This window comes from Acomys russatus, chromosome 9 (genome assembly GCF_903995435.1).
Source record: "Acomys russatus chromosome 9, mAcoRus1.1, whole genome shotgun sequence".
In the NCBI taxonomy this organism is placed as follows: Eukaryota; Metazoa; Chordata; class Mammalia; order Rodentia; family Muridae; genus Acomys; species Acomys russatus.
In genome coordinates, this window is record NC_067145.1 from 58,809,496 (window position 1) to 58,826,315 (window position 16,820).

A 16,820-nucleotide genomic window follows, 5' to 3' on the forward strand; every position below is an offset into this window, starting at 1 on the left:
ACTCATAATCTTCCTTCCTCAGTCAAGTGCTAGGATTACAAAGTACAAAGTTTAGTGTGCTGCTGAGGGTTGAACCCAGGGCTTTTCATTCACACTAGACAAACATTTTACCACCGAGCTGCATCCCCTGGTGCTTAGCATACGTTATAGAGCAAAGAAGCAATGCTTCTTAAAAGGTGTGTTTACAGACTATAAGATAATACATGATAACTAAGTATATATAAAAATATTATATATATATGTAAATGAAGTTAGGCCCAAAAGCAAACTGACCCATGTCCCCAGGGAAAGGTCAGGTTATCATGTCGCTGGGCAATGACAAAAGAAATGTTTCTAAAAGTTTTGTTTGAAGTCCCCGACATCTACGATGACGTCAATCTCTTCCTGCCCAGAAAGAACCCTGAGAGTTTCCAGGGAGTTTTGAGGCCAGTGACTTGACAGCGGGTTGCATGTTTGACACTTGCTGACTGCGGGCAGGTTGTGGTGGCTTTCCCTGCCAAACCTCTCACTCAGCTGAGCATCAGAGTAGTATCTGCTTCCTGTCCTTGTGGTAGTGACACCTCTGTTCAGAGCCTGATTTAGAGCACAAAGAACTTTTGTAAAGAGAAAACTCCTTATTTAAAGGAAAGTAAAACAAACTTTTTAAGAGTCTTTTTAGGATAAAAGGGCAATGTCCTCAGCCATCCCACTGCTACCGCTGAGGGGGAGGCACGCCCTGAGGGTTCCTGATGTTCAGTTTCTTCTAGGTTTCCCTGCCTGGTACCAACCAGTCCATCACTTTCCCTTTCTCACTGTTTCCTCAGCTTCTGCTTCTCTGAGACAAGTTTTAGCTGCTGATGCTGAGGAACTGTTGGCCAAAGCCTGCCAGGCTCCAGAGGCATCTGGCCACCCTCTTCCTCTTTAGAGAATACAGTTGCAGCCATTGGTAAGCTGGGCTGTCTAGCCAGTGAGCTCAGAGGGTCTGCCTGTCTCCACTTTCCCTGCCCTCCAGCTTGGGGGTTTGAATGTGCATAGGCATAGAGAGCTGATGGCGCGCTGGGGAAACAAACTCTAGTTCTCACGCTTGTGTGGCAAGCCCACGGAACCATCTCCAGCTTTGCTCTCATATATTTCAATACATACTCTTAGTATAATGTACAGCATGAGTTATTTATTTATTTATTTGGTTTTCAAGACAGGGTTTCTCTGTGTAGCCTTGGCTGTCCTGGACTCACGTTGTAGACCAGGCTGGCCTTGAATTCACAGCGATCCACCTGCCTCTGCCTCCTGAGTGCTGGGATAAAAGGCGTGCACCACCATATAAGTTCTTATACTAGGGTATTTGCAATGCTCAGCATAGTTGCTCCTGGGTGCCTCTTATTTTCCATGACTTTTTTGGTTTTTTTGTTGTTGTCGTTTTCTGTTTCTCTTCTAATCTTAAATTGCTGTCCCACGCCGTGTTTACTTCTCTGCTCTTTTGTTGTGTTTTCTTTTTTATTTTTATTTTTTGGTTTTTGGAGACAGAGTCTCTCTGTGTTAGCCTTGGCTGTCCTGTACTCGCTTTGTAGACCAGGTGGCCTCGAACTCACAGTGATCCACCTGCCTCAGCCTCCTGAGTGCTGGGATTAAAGGTATGTGCCACCACACCCAGCTTTATTTTATTTTTAAAGACTTATTTGTTTTATGTATATGAATGTTCTACTTGCATGTATGCCTGTATGGCAGAAGGGGGGGCATTGGATCCTATCCCAGATGGTTGTGAGCCACTATGTGGGAATTGAACTCAGGGTACCTGGAAGAGCAGCCAGTGCTCTTAACCACTGAGCCATTTCTCTAACATTTATTTATTTATTTATTTATTTATTTATTTATTTATTTATAGACAGGGTCTTGCTATGTATCCCAAGCTGACCTGGAACTCACTATATAGATAGGCTGTCCTGGAACTCATGGTGGTCACATCCTTCAGCCTCCTGAGTACTGGGACGACAACTGCAGGGGAAACCCCATAGACATCTATTTGAAAATCTCCTTACCAATACAATTTAACTTCTCGGAAGGCTCTGTCTCTTTTCAGAAGACTGTGGGTGGGATTTACTAATTTAGTATAGCTCTGCTAAAAATATAGCTCCTTCCCAGGAAATCAATTTCCAAGATTTGAGGGGAAAACTGGCTCTAGTTTTCAGAGAAAGAAGAGGGATATTTCTTCCCCATTTGTTTTTTTTTTTTTTTTTAATCTGATAATACTTTAATTTAAATCAAGTTGACATTTTGTGGTAAGTTTGTGGTTAACTCTTTCAAGTGCTCAAGCTTGTTTTCAATGAGACTGGAGAGTTAGAAAAAGCCAGGCCCAACCACCATAAGGCTGAGGCACTGCAGGTTCCCAGATGTGACAGTTTAGAGGCAGCTATGTGTGATGGAGAGTCTCAGTGCATTGCTTCTGTTTTTCTTTCTAAGAGCAAGTTCCTAGTTCCTCTAGGCCTACAATCTGTTGTTTGTGTAATGACTGCCGATGAAGCACAGGTTTTCTCCAAAAAGGCCTTACTGGTCATTCGCTCACTCCTACCTTGCGGAGACTGCCATTTGGATGCAGCCTGAGGGAGCTGGGCCTCAGAAACTGTGGGTCCAGTAACACCAGAACTCACAAAGGAGAAAGGCTAGGCACCAGCGAGACACAATTGTGCAGATATGTTTCACAGTTTTTAGTGTTTTCCCTTTAATTTAAGGGAACTTCTCTTTAGCAGTGACTACATATGTGTGTGTGTGTTTGACACAGGGTCTCACTATGTAACCCTGGCTGCCCTGGAACTCACTATGGAGACCAGGCTGGTCTAGCACTCACACAGAGACCCATTTGCCCTCTGATTCCCAAACGCTGGGATTAAAGGTTGGCATCACCACCATCTGGCTTTCTCTCTCTCTTTCAAAGACAAGGTGTTACCATGTACCTCAGGCTGGACTTGAACTCACAATCCTGCTTACTGTTGAGTTTTTGATCAGTAGTTACATCTCCCTTACCTTCATACTGGTGTTCTGTTGCTCCTTCTAGTCCCGGTCATTTTCAGAATCTACTTAAATGAATAGCTTTTATTTCGGCTGACATTCTCTGCTGGATTGTTTTGTTTTGTTTTGTTTTTTCCTTTTGATCAAACCCTCCTATAGTCTTTATATCTTTTGATCTCCTTTCTTTAGCTTCATTCCGCTTCTTAAAAACTTCCTTCAGTAGACATTTAATTGGGCAATGCTGTTCTTTAATTAAACCCGTGTTTTCCTTTGAAGTTGTAAGCCTCCCTATGGACACTGTGCTAGCTGCGAACGGCAGGGTTTTATGCCTATTGTTTTCATTTTGCACAATGAGTTCCAAGTTCCCCTTTGATCCATGGGTTTATTTGGATGTTGAAGGCTCTCTTTTTAAAATGTGTGAAGTTTTATTGTTGCTTGTGGTTTTGCTTTCTGCTCTTAACTTTTCATTTCATTACACCACGGTTAGAAGATGACTTTGTGGTGCTTACTCTTTGACACGTGTAGAAACCACCTCTGATGCTTTGTAAGAGTTCAGTTTTTGTGGAGGCTTCACGTGTGGTAAGCAGAATGTACGTTTCTTCTGTTTGGGGCGCACAGCTACACAAATGCCCACAAATCAAGCTTGCCGACAATTAACAAGACCTTTTTATGGCTCAGCCTTCTCTTGTTAGAGGTCCTTGGAACATCGGTCTGTTTTGTGGTGGGTGTTAAGTTTAATTCTAGTTGGGTTACTTCTTGTGTTTCCATTGGCTTCCTGGGCTGCATTTGGTAGCTTTATACTGGTTGAGTGCTGCTTTTACTCTAGGATTCCCATGAGTGGAGTCCCTTTAGTAGTTATAGACTGTGCAGCATATGACATGCAGGATCTCTGGTTATTGCTGTGACCTCGGCACTGTGTAACTTGGAAGAGTGTAGAAGTGACTTATAGCAGCGCTTCTCTTGTGTGGAGCCAACACAATGCGTTACTTCTATCTGTCATTTCACCCGGTATTGAGTCTTCAGATCTGATCCCAACCCCACTCTTGCGCATCTTGGGACTTTTTTCCTCCTTCATTATTCATGTTGAGATATTGCCTAAGTGATGGAGGGAATGTGGTGTAATTTCTCTCATCTGCAGTGGGAGTACATCTCACCTCCTACCCTGTGTGTTTACAATGCTGGGCTTGAGCGCCAGCACCAACAGTAACATCAATGGCTCAGAAGCAAATCAAATACAATGAGATTCTATTAAGATTGCATCCACAGGCAGGGGGTTGGTGGCACATGACTTTAATCCCAGCACTCAGGAGGCAGAGGCAGGCGGATTGTTGTGAGTTCGAGGCCAGCCTGGTCTACAAGGTGAGTCCAGCACAGCCAAGGCTAAACAGAGAAACCCTGTCTCAAAAAACAAAACAAAAAATCAAAACAAACAAACAAAAAAAGGTAGCATCCACAACACCAATGGCCATAAGGAAGTGGAGTTAATATCAAACACACAGAAAAGGCATACAATAATGAAAGTAGAATTAATATAAAAAAGGAATAAAAATGAGAAATAGACTAAAAAGATCCAAGTTAGATCATTAATAAATACAATTAGATAAAGGAGTGTGAAAAATAGTAGGGGAAAACAAAGACACATGCAAAACAAGAGGAATTAATCAAGTTGACCCTTCCTTCTTGCCTAGGTGACAGAAATGCTTCTTTCCCCAACTTCTTGTTTTAGAGTTCACAGTGTGTGTGTGTGTGTGTGTGTGTGTGTGTGTGTGTGTGTGTGTTGAGAACAGACCTTGTCTTCTAGTCAAACACCTCAAACCAGATAGGACAGCACAGTGCTTGGGCCCCTTGACAGTGAGCACTGCAAGGCTATATTCACATCCCTGAGCTATGTCTGCAAACCCCAGGACTCTGATTGTAGGAGCTACCTACACGCTATCATCACCGGCCAGCCTTGTCCAGGTGCCTGCAGGTGTGAGAACTATCCCCATCGCTGACTAATCCTCTCAATGTCTCAGAACCTCTGAGCATGGAGAACATGGCCAACCCAAAGCAATTGGTGCTGAGGTGAGGGTGGTGCATCAAGAATACAAACTGACTCATCCTCCACCTCCTAAAAATCCCCTGAAGCTGCCCCTGCTTACAAAGGAGGTGCCTTCTAGTTCCCTCTGCAATGTGGACCTTGCTTCCTATCATACAGACTGTGACCTGTAAAGTGTGTCTAAGTCACAGTTTCCTAGGTCTATACTGAATCCTCGTGTGGCCACACACTGAGCCAATCAAGAGGGAAGGCCTATTGGAACTCGGAGAGGTTAAAGTACAACAGCTTGTCTGGCAAGATGGCTCCTCAGGTAAAGATGCTTGACACTAAGCCTGATGAACTGAGTTCAGTCCCTGGCACCCACATAGGAGAAAGAACTGACACCTGCAAAGTTTTTCTCTGACCTCCACACATGTACTGTAGCATATAAACACTCATATACATATGCAATAATAAATAACTAAATAAATGCATCAATAAAAAAAGAACACATCGGCAGGCATAATGACACATGATTTTCATCTCAGCACTTAGAAGGCTGAGGCAGGTGAATTTCTGTGACTTTGAGGCCTGCCTGGTCTACACAGAGAGTTCTAGGACTGTTTCTCAAAAACACAAAACAAAATAAACAAAAACTACATATCAGAGATCCAACGGACCATATTTTAAGAAGAAAGGAACAAACACAGTAGCTCATGATCTCTCAGGAAGTAAGATCACATTCCAGCCACAACTGGAAAGCAAAAGACTTGAATGTATGCATGTAAGTGTTCTGCCTGCTCTCCCTGTGTTAATTAGAAATCCCCCTATAACCAGAGTCGAGCTTATTCTGGACATCTGGACTGCCTATAGCCCTGCTCCCTACCACCCCCTTCTCTCTGCTTTACCACATTTGGAAGTGAGGCCTTAGGGAGGTGATTATCATATAGGAGGTCTTAGGGTTAGGGACCTGTGGTGGCATTAGTGGCTTTACAAGAGGAGATAGTCAAGCTACTGCTCCTGCCCCATCTGCCCGTGTGATACCCTCTGCCTTGGCTTGCTCAGTTTGCTTTATTATAGACACCAGGACCACCTGGCCAGGGATGGTCACCACCACAGTAGGCTGGGTCTTCTATGTCAACCAAGAAAACGCTTGACGAGCCTGCCTACAGGCCAACTGGAGGGGAATGCTTTCTCAGCTGAGGCTCTCTCTCCTCAGAGAACTCTATCTTTTATCAAGTTGGCAAAAACACAAGTAAGCAAGCAAACAAACAAACAACAAAGCCACTGCCAGAATGGCTGCTAAATTTTATCACAGCGACAGGAAACAAAACTAAGGAAATTACCATATTTTAAGAGATTCAAAGGCTATTACCTACATGTGTAAATGCAAGTTTGAGGGAGGGAACTTGTTCAGAGTTCTCTTACGGTTCTTAGAATATTACTTCAAAAGAAACTCTGTTTCCTGGTCCTGTAACTTTACATATCAGTTACTTCTAAAACAACAACAGCAATAAACAAACAAAACACAGAGAAGTAATATTGTAGAAACTTGCAGAGAATTTTACAGTTAATAAATAATAAAATTATTTCAAGGGACACTCATCTTTCTGTCCCTTCTGAGTAACAAACGGTCCAGCAAAGAGCCTCCTTGTAGTCTGCTGAGTACAGAAATGTATTTGTGACGATTAATCTCACTGTCAGTTTGATGGGAATTAGAATCCCCTTGCAAACAAATCCCAGGTATGTCTGGAGGGGGGGGGGGGTGATTTTCCAGATTAGGTTAATAGGTGAAAAAGACTAACCCTAAAAGTGGGTGGCGTCCTTCCCAGTGGCCATAGTCTTGGTCTGCATTAAAAAGAGAAAGCTAGCTCATCATCAGCGGCTATCATTGTTTCCTGACTTCGAGCTCCTGCTGCCATGATGTCACACCATAATGAACTGTGAGCCCTCAAACTGTGAGCCAAGATAAGCCCTTCCTTCCTTGAGCTGCCTTTGTTAGGTATTACGTCACAGCAAAGAAGGAAATAGTGCACCATGTTTCCATGTTCCACAACCCCTCTGCTGGGATGGCTTGTTTTCTGTGATCTAAACTCCAGTCAAGGGGAACTCAAACCTGGCTTGGAGGCAGGGCCAGGATTCTCCCCAATGGGCTCCAAGTCAAATCTCAGAAGGACAAATCCACGTGGCATTGTCTCGGGGTATCTGAGAAGCTGTTTGGGTCCCATGGCTGACTGATGGTTCCAAGCATCTGCTATTTGATTGGCAACTGGGTGCTCAAAGTAAAGTAAGGATGAAGTCAACATTCCCTGTTGAGAACTTAGTGTAATTATCTGAGTAGACAGGAAGTGCAGGTAAGCAGCTTCCACAATGAGAAAATGACAGGGACAGTTTGATGCCTGAACAGTCACCCAAATCTCTCTGTAATGTTGGAGCATCATCTTCAGCCTTCTGGCCCAAGGGGTTGAAGACCAGAGTTTAGTTTTACAATTAAGCTTAGTTGTTTAAAAAAAAAAAAAGCTTAGTTGTTTAGGGGTTAAGATGTTTTTAGGTCTCGATAGATGTTTTAAGTTGATAAAGATGAGCTATGGTAGATATTGATTTACATTCAGAATTTTAGACTCACCAAGATAGGAAAGATGCTCTCTTCAAAGTTGCCAAATACAAATAGCCAAAACACTATGAATGTAACATTTATATAATTCCTGATTGTTTTATGGTTCTTCTTGCTGTAGGTAGTTTATGTATATATGTATAATAATATAAATGTATATGTAAAAAAAATTTTAAAGAATTTGTCTAGCAAACACACACACACACACACACATACAAGAACTTAGTGTATGTTAGATGAAAATTTTCCTGGGTAAAAAGGATGCAAAAAGAGGCTTTGGAGAGGTGCTGTATCCCGAGACAAACTACAAAGCTGAGTGCCACGTTGGCCTTCCCTTCCTGTTAGTTCTTCGTTTTGATGGCATTGCAGAGGCATTTTGGAACAGTAGGAAGAAGTAGGGCAGAGAGAAATGGTAAGATGCTATCGCCGCCGAAGTGCCAGTCACTGGGTTGTATGGGAGTCTGGAAAGTCAGTGGAGAGAGGCTATGAATGCAAGAGTGTTGTGACTCATGGGAAAGGAGAGGCTGTGAGGGGTCGGGAACATGTGGAACTGGCTCAGATGATAACAGTCACTAAGCAAACGGGGTGGCTTGTGTGTTTATTTCTAACTCTTTGCTTCAAGATCATTACAGAGTCACATTCTGTCCTTTTCCTCTTTCTTTGCTTTGTCCTAACACCTTTGAGTTTTCCACTTGAGATAATTTCCTGAAGGCAGACTTGGGGGTTTTTGAAAGATAAACATGCAGGCAGCCAGTAGACTTTTGGCACTTGGTTCCCAGCACTGCGAGAGTGCGGTTTGGTAACATGACCTCCTGGGACCTCGGTCTCCAGCTGTGTGAAGCCGGATGAGAGCATCTCCCTTTCGCGGTTGCACAAAGCATTCGGGGTAACATACAGAAAGCGGAGCTCAGAAATTATACATTTTTTAAAAACCCAAGTAGGGGGGCCTGGGCGCTCTGCGTTCGTAGATAATGATCTGAACCACAACAGCAACAGATATCGTCTGGCACTCAGACAGCTGAGACACCTCCCAGCAAGTGACAGCAAGTGACAGGGTGGAGCGTCCCATCTCCTAGAGGTCACATGTCTCTGGCATGGGAGGAAGATTTCTGAACTTGGAATCAAAGAATTCAGGTCTTTCCTCGGGCTTTTCCAAAATTCACAGAAAGGACAAAGAAGGGGCAGTTCCTTCCTTATGACTCTAGCAGCTCTGAAAGCATTTTGATTGTGTCCAGAGACACTCAGCACATTCTATGGTGTTTTATTTCACACACACACACACACACACACCATCAACTAACTCTAAGGACTGACCACTGATTTGGGCTGGAGACAACCCTGACATTATCACCCTTGGCTTAAGCCAGGCTGCTTATCAGGTGCCTCGCACACTTGATGTACTGGTGAGTCCCTTATAAAGCTTGGTAAATGCCTGTCCAGCAGACAGGCTTGGTGAGTGGTTCTAACCTCCTTCCTCACTCCCCATAGCTGGAAAAGGGGGAGGCACAAAGGGAAGCCACTTTCTCAGTGCTGGCATTGCTACACACTTTTCCTTGAACCACCCACACAGCCGTGACTCTTACCTCAAACTCTGTCCACATCCTTTGGGAGCCTCTTCCTCTTCTGTACCTTTCATGTCACACACCTGGGCTGCAGGGGTCAAATAAGTTTTCCTCTTAGACATCACAGACAAGACAATGCTACTTTCTCCCAGCCCACAGGGTTTCTCACTCGCCTACCTTTCCTCTAGTCCCCAACGAGATACTGAGTAAAGTACAAGCCACTCTGAAGACACATTCCAAAACATCAAGGCTGCGCTCAATGTGCACCGGAGGGCAAGCGTCCTCAGGAAGGGTGCACGGAGCGAAAGATGGATGCAGCAGGCAGAAGCTCTCCCTAGACCTTAACTACCCCCTGTGTGGCTGTAGACCGAAAGCGCCAAGGCCACTTGGTAGCTTATTAGAAATAGCCCAGTCTGTATCTCCAGGTGATTAGAATGCTCTTTATCATGAGCAATCTCGGCTTCAGCTCGCCTGTCACCCTCTATTAGTGGCTCTGTCTTACTGATAAAAGGGGCCACCTGTCTTCCAAGTAGTCTTCAAACTGTCAATGTTTCTGTTTAGCTCGAGGGACACAGATGTCAAGGCAAAATTAATTCTAGCTTTATTTTCTTTCTAAAAATGAAAGTGTTAGCCGGGCGTAGTGGCACCACGTCTGCAATCTCAGCATTCAGGGAGGCAAAGGTAGGTGGGTCTCTATGAGTTCGAGGCCAGCCTGCACAGAGAAAACCTGGCGAGAGAGGAGGGGAAGGGAGAGGGAGGGAGGGCGAGGGAGAGGAGAGGAGAGGAGAGGAAGGGAGAGGGAGAGAGAGAGAGGGAGAGGGGGAGGATTAAAAATAAAGGGGGAAGCTTTTCTGTTTGAGGCATGGGGTCGAAGCCCTAAAACCATATTAAGTGGATGGTAATTAGGATTAGAAGTACTGAGACAAGTCTGTGCGCCTTGACCTCCTTGCTATGTATGGCGGTGTCTTTCTGGAGACAGAAGCGAATGGTAAGAAAAGCAAAATTTACCTCCTTTCCCAGTAAGGCTCCACCTCTGAAAGGTTCTACAATCGTCCCAAACAGCGCCACCAGCTGGAGACCAAGTGTTCAAACATAGAATCTATGGGAGATCCGACTTCCACATGCAAACCATAAGGGGCTAACCCTGCAGGCACCGGGAGGAGGCTTTGTATTTTCCAGAGAGTTAAAAGTTCCTGCAACGTCTTGTATTCCAGTTGTTCAGGAAATTCCCGGAAACACTAGATCCACAAATACACAACGGAAGCTGCACCATGATCTAATTTCAGGGAGAGTGATGGAGGGTGGAAGATGGAGGATGGAGGAGAGGGATTTGGGGAGGACGGTACCACCTCACACGGTGAATGAGACGTAAGATGGGCAGTATGTTGAACATTGGCCGAGTTTGCGTAACTCTCCTACTGGAGGTCTCTGATCCAAACCCTTGTATTGGGTTGGTAAACAACTGCTAGCCGCTTCATTGGCCCTGTGCCCACACGAGGGGTGTAAAAGCTGAAAGCAACGCCACACCCGGCTACCTCGAAGTCTGTGCGAGGAGTCTCCTGGAAGCCCTGTATCCCAAGAATTAAGACAGAGAAAGGCCTGGGAGCTGGATTTGGAGGAAGGGCTTTTGGGGGTTTTCAGGAGGTAAAAGTGGAGCGTGAAGGCAGCTGCCACATGATGTCATCTTAGACTGATAATTTAGAATTCTTTTTCTGAGTTGTGTACATGGAGTTCCCCTTCCTGACCTCTCTGAAAACCTTCTGGACAAATTCTTTTTTCTTCTTCTTTTGGCTGGTGCACGGATGTTTCTTTTATGACGCCAGAGTGAGAAGAGCTAAGAATAACCCAGATTTGCTCTTATGGGATTCAAAAGGAAAAAACAAATCTCCAGGGATGCCTGTCCCACAGACTGACTGTTCTGCCTCAGGGTCTTTGGGTAATTTTTGGAACAGTCTGGCAAGGCCTTTCAGGAGAGAGAATTATGAGCAATTCTGGGATTTTTTTTTTTTTTTCTGAAAAGAAAATCTGAGAACACAAAGTTCTAGAACTTTCTCCATGTCCCCACATGACCTCTTTGGACGTGGGACTAGTCCATGACAACTACGGAAATTTCCATGGCCTTGTCTAGAAAACTACCACCATGCACTGAAGAATGCCTAGGGATGCAAAGTTATCCCAAAGGTAACCCACCTGACCTTTTTTTTTTTTTTTTTTTTTTTTTTTTTTTTTTTTTGGTGTTTGGTTTCTCTGTGTAGCCTGTGACTCACTTTGTAGACTGCCTGCCTCTGCCTCCGGAGTGGGATTACAGGTGTGCTCCACCACACCTGGCTCTCACCTGACCCTTTTTAACATTATGTGTTTGAAAGGGTTTTGTTTTGTTTTGCTTTTTGGCTTGTGGATTGGTACCAGATCCCAAATAAACTTAAAATTAATCCTTGCTGGGCAGTGGTGGCACACACCTTCAGTCTCAGCACTTGGGAGGAAGAGGCAGTTGAATTTCTGTGAGTTTGAGGCCAGCCTGGTCTACAGAAAGAGTTCCAGGACAGCCAGGGCGACATGGAGAAGAAGCCCTGTCTCTAAAACAAAAACAAAAACAAAACAAAACACACACAAAAAACACCCAAATTAATCCTTGACTATTTCTGCTGATGAATAGTTACTCAAGAAACGCTAAGTTGATTGATTTTGTTGCAGTAAAATTAATTATAGAGAAATTATCTTTAAAGATTTTGTATATTGTTCCTTTAATGTGTGTATCTGTGCCTGTGTGAGTGTACACACAGTTGTATGCACAGACCATATGCCCAAGTACTATTAACGTCCATAGGATGTCACTAGGTGTCCCTCTCTGTCATTCTGCCTATTCCTTCGAGGCAGGGTCTCTCCCTGGACCCTTTCTCAGCTAGTCTGGAAGCGAGGAACTCCGAGCTGTCCTCCCACCTGCACTACCACTTGGGGCCGGTCTTACAGGCGTACACCCGCTTGCTGCACAGGTTCTGGGATCCAAGTGATTGTGACACCCAGTTAAGCGCAGCAGCTGAGCCATCTCTCCAGACGCGAACGTGCAGGTTTATTTTAGTTGTTGTTGTTGTTGTTGTTGTTGTTGTTGTGTGGTGTGTAGGAAAGACTGTTTGGAGAGAAGCTGCATGCACAGATCTGAAGCAATGTGATGAGTCCTGGCAGCTGTGCACAAACATATGAAAGCAGTGAGCTCTACCACGAGACGCCGCTGGCCTAATTTCTCTGTGTTCGAGCCCTGTCTCTGTCTGTCTCCTTTTTTTTTTTTTTAATGTCATGTAAGTGGACCACACAGTGTGACTAGCTTCTTCCATTCTTTTTTTTTCTTTTTCTTTCTTTCTTTTTTTTTTTTTTTTTTTTTTTTTTTTTTGAGATTCATCTGTTGTATGTGGCAGAAATTCAAGCTTCCGTGCTTTTTAAAATTTGTACTCTAGTCTCACAATGATAGGTGCATAAATTATTGAATTGGTTTTGTTATGCTTGAGATAAGCTCTCTAGTAGTGCAGGCCGGCATCAAACTCAGAATTCTCCTGCCTCAGCTTCCTGGGATCTTGTGTTTGTTCATTTATTGAATCATTTGCCTTTTAGTGTTGATGTGTGGGTCTTTATTACCCTGGAAAGAAATATTGTCATATATACATTATAAATATTTTTTCACAGTTTGCCATAATCTTCTCCATTTTCTGTGCTCTTTGGATTAGCTGACTTTTTTTTTTTTTTTTTATAAAAAATTTAATCTGTGCGGTGGTGGGTGGAAAGGCAGAGTCAGAGCCTCTGGAGCTGGAGTTATAGGAGGCTGCGAGCTGCTTGGTTTAGGTGCTACGAACAGAACACTGGTCCTCTACAAACGCAGCAAGAATTCATACTCTACAGCCCTGTTTTTCTCTTCTATTCAGCACAAGTTGTGTCCTAAGAAATCTTTACCTATCCCCAACTTCTAAAGACTTTATTTCCTTTCAGAAGTTTTACAGTTTTAGTTTTATGGTTGCATGTGTGATATTTATAGATAATATATGGTTCTTTATATGAAAAAATTTAATTTTATCTATGGAAGGATGCTCTTTTCCCTTTACACATTTATCCACATGGCTCAATAGTATTTGCTAAAAATATTTTTCCTTTTTTTATGGCATTGCTTTGGCAAACAGGGGGTGGTGGGTTGGATATGCAGGAATGTGCAGGAGTTTCTGTAACTTTTGTTCTGTTGTTGTACTTGTTTTTAATCCCAATTCCTTGCTGTCTCAGTGGTTAGTTTTACTGATGGTCTGGGCAACAGATGGTATGAGTCCCCAAACTTCATCTTACCATTGTCTTAGACACTTCCAAGGAAGTTCGAAAACAACTTGTCAGTTCTTCTTTTAAAACTGCATCGGATGTTTGGCTGTAATCACACTGAATTGGCAGATGGACTGAAGGTAACCTGGTGTGTCTTTAAAAATCATTCTTCCAATTTATAAACATTGTATGTTTCTCTATTTACTTTCCTTAAAATTCATCTCAGAAATGTTACAATTTTCCAGTCTGGTCTTCTTGGAGGTTTGGGTGGGTTTATTTTGTAATATTTTGATGTGTAAATACAATTGATTTTAGATTTTTTTTTGGTCTAGTTTATTCAGTACATACAAATGACAAGTGATTTGACATTGCCACACCAGCTGCCTTATGATGCCACTGTGTAGAGCTCCTAGTGCCTTCATGGAAAGAGATATTTCAGCTATGAATAATGCCCCTTCTACAAAGCTACTTTCTGATAGTAACATAGCCACACCAGCTTTTTTTTATGCTTACCTCTGCATATCTTTTCCTGCTTTCCTACTCTCAACTTATTGTGGTTTTCATATTTAGCCATGTTCTTGCACAGACAGCATGTCAGTGAGCCCTGCTGTTTGCTGTCTGTAAGTTTCTACTTTAGAAAATTTTGTACATTGATGTTTAATGTAATCAGTGATAATGGTTTGATCTTCACTTCTGCCTTCTTGCTCTTTCCTAGGTGCTCCACTTGTGTTTTGTTTTGTTTTGTTTTGAGACAGGGTTTCTCTGTGTAGCCTTGGCTGTCCTGGACTCACTTTGTAGACCAGGCTGGCCTCGAACTCATAGAGATCCACCTGCCTCTGCCTCCCGAGTGCTGGGATTACAAGCGTGCACCACCATGCTGGGCTCCCATTAATATTCTTATTCATTTTGGCTAATCAAATATATATTCAATACATATTGGAATATTCTATTTCATTTATTGCATTACCTTTTTATATGTTCTCATTATTTCATTATTGGATGCCCTCCCTGGGGTATTTGCTTTGCATTCTTAACTTTCCATGTTCTAGTTAGTTAACATGGTACCATTTCAGACATGCTACAAAAACTTAAATAGCTAAAGGCTATTTAACCTCAACCTTCCTTCTGCAGTTTTCATGTGTTTTCCATTTGCAGAGGCTTTGTAAGCTCTATCATGTGGGGACCAGCAAGATGGCTCAGTGGTTAAGAATGCACACTGCTCTTCCAGAAGATCCGAGCTTAGTTCCCAGCACCCACATTGTGCTGCTCACCAGCTAGGACACCAGTCCGTCTCTAAAGCCTTGGCCTACTTTGGCCCACCCATCCTCTCTTCTGTATTTGCTAGACATGAAGTATCTTCGGGATAAAACTCTACTTATTTCTACGTATTCCTTCTATAATGTGCATTTTATACTGTAGAGGAAATTGAGTGAATACTTCTGTAGCATCTCTGACATGAATACTTATCTTTTTAGTTTTATTAATATATATATACATATATATATAAAATGAGTTTCATTATGGCATTTCCACGCATGCATATAGTGTGTGTTGATTGTATTCACACACGCACCCCCACTGATCCCACTCCTACTGATGCCCTGTGTAATTGCTCTTCTGTGTTCATGTCTGTCTTTGTGGTGAACCAATGAGTTTAGAGCCTACTTATGGGAACATGGGTGTCAGGCTATTTGCAGGGACACAAGCCACATACCAGTGGCTACGTGGTCTGACTTTCCTGAGGAAAATGTCTCTCCCTCTCTCAGAAACCACCAACTGCCTATATCTTAACTGTGGGATCCCATGATATCAGCAACAGGTGGGACTCCATGGGTCCCTCCCTCCCCGTTTTATGATGGAATGTTGACAGGCACAAAATTGTGCAGGTAACGGCAGTTGCTGGGGGTCCAAGAGTGCAGCGCCCAAGTCATGCTCAGAAGACAGTGTTCTACGTTGCCCCGCCCCTTCCTCTCACTCTTACTTTGTTTCCCTTCCCTTTTCTGCAATGTTCCCAAGCCTTGGAGGGGCCTGAGCATTCGACGGTCTCCTATTCTCAGCATGAAGCTCATTTCTATAACTATGCAGCAACGGACACTCATTCCAAATGGAAGCATCTCTGATACAGAGATTTCTAAGGAACCATCTTAGTTAAGGTTTCTTTGATGGGATGAGATCATGACCAAGAGCAACTTGGGGAGTCAAGGGTTATTTGACTTCTTCCATTTCCACTTCCTTGGTGAAGGAAACCCGAGCAGGAACTCAGACATGGCAGGATCGTGGGGGCAGGAGCTGATGCGGAGGCCATGGAGGGGTGCTGCTTACTGACTTACTCCTCACAGCTTGCTCAGCCTGCTTTCTTATGGCACCAAGGACCACCAGCCCAGGGTGGCACCACCCACAATGGGGTGAGCCCGCCCCCCCGCCCATCAATCACCAATTAAGAAAACACCCTTCAGGCCTACATCTTATGGAGGCCTCCTGTTATGGAGGCATTTTCTCAATTGAGGTTCTCTCCTCTCAAAAGAGTCTATCCAGTGTTGAGTTGATATAAAACCAGACAGGACAGGAACCACAGTGTGAGACTCGGTTCCTTTCCTGGGGAAGTGGAGTACATACCAACTCTTTAAATAGGGGGAAGAAATAAGTGTGTGAGCAAGCCACTACACCATCAAACTGATGTCTCTCCGGGCCTCCTGCCCTAACATCCTCTTGTCTTTACAGAGATATGCCCGTATGACCTACCAAAGGTCCCCAATGCCACGTTCAAAGCTCTCTCCTACAAGAATGGCACCATCCTAAACTGTGAGTGCAAGAGAACGTTCCGAAGGGTAAATGAGTTGGTCTACATAGTTTGTTTAGGAAACTCATGGAGCAACACCTGCCAGTGCACGAGCAACTGTAAGTGTCCCTTTGTAACCTCAATGGGAAAGGAACTAGGGATAAAAGGAGACTGCCCAGCTCCCATTAACTCGGACCAACAGATTAAAAAAAAAAAGGAATGGTAGACAAATCTATCGGGTAACAGATTATAGAGGCTTCTGGGAAATCCAGTCACTTAACAGTTTTTAACGAGTGTCTGCTCGGTCCTAAGCCTGGTTTGATCTGATAAGTTCTATGACCATGCTGTTGGCCTTCCTTCTCCCTTCCTTGAGCTCAGAATGCTCCTTCACACAGCCTGTTTCTGTATTCAGTTCTCCATTCTGGGGGGTGAGACTGTGGAGGAGTTACACACACACACACACACACACACACACACACACACACACACACACACAGTGCAATGAAAATGTTATATATGTATATTTATGAATATATGTACATGTATATGTTATACGTATATATTTATGTATAT

General features: G+C 43.6%; 2 protein-coding genes across 5 annotated transcripts in view; both read left to right on the forward strand.

The window, feature by feature from the left end:
* LOC127194016 (3-alpha-hydroxysteroid dehydrogenase) overlaps positions 1 to 16,820 on the forward strand; it is a 1,235,587-nt gene that overhangs the window by 357,478 nt on the left and 861,289 nt on the right. The gene's annotated exons all lie outside the window — the stretch shown is intronic.
* Il2ra (interleukin 2 receptor subunit alpha) overlaps positions 1 to 16,820 on the forward strand; it is a 42,887-nt gene that overhangs the window by 9,961 nt on the left and 16,106 nt on the right. Inside the window, exon 2 of the mRNA XM_051150877.1 lies at positions 16,190 to 16,366. Coding sequence (XP_051006834.1) covers positions 16,190 to 16,366 — 177 coding nt within the window. The remainder of the gene's footprint in view (positions 1 to 16,189; positions 16,367 to 16,820) is intronic.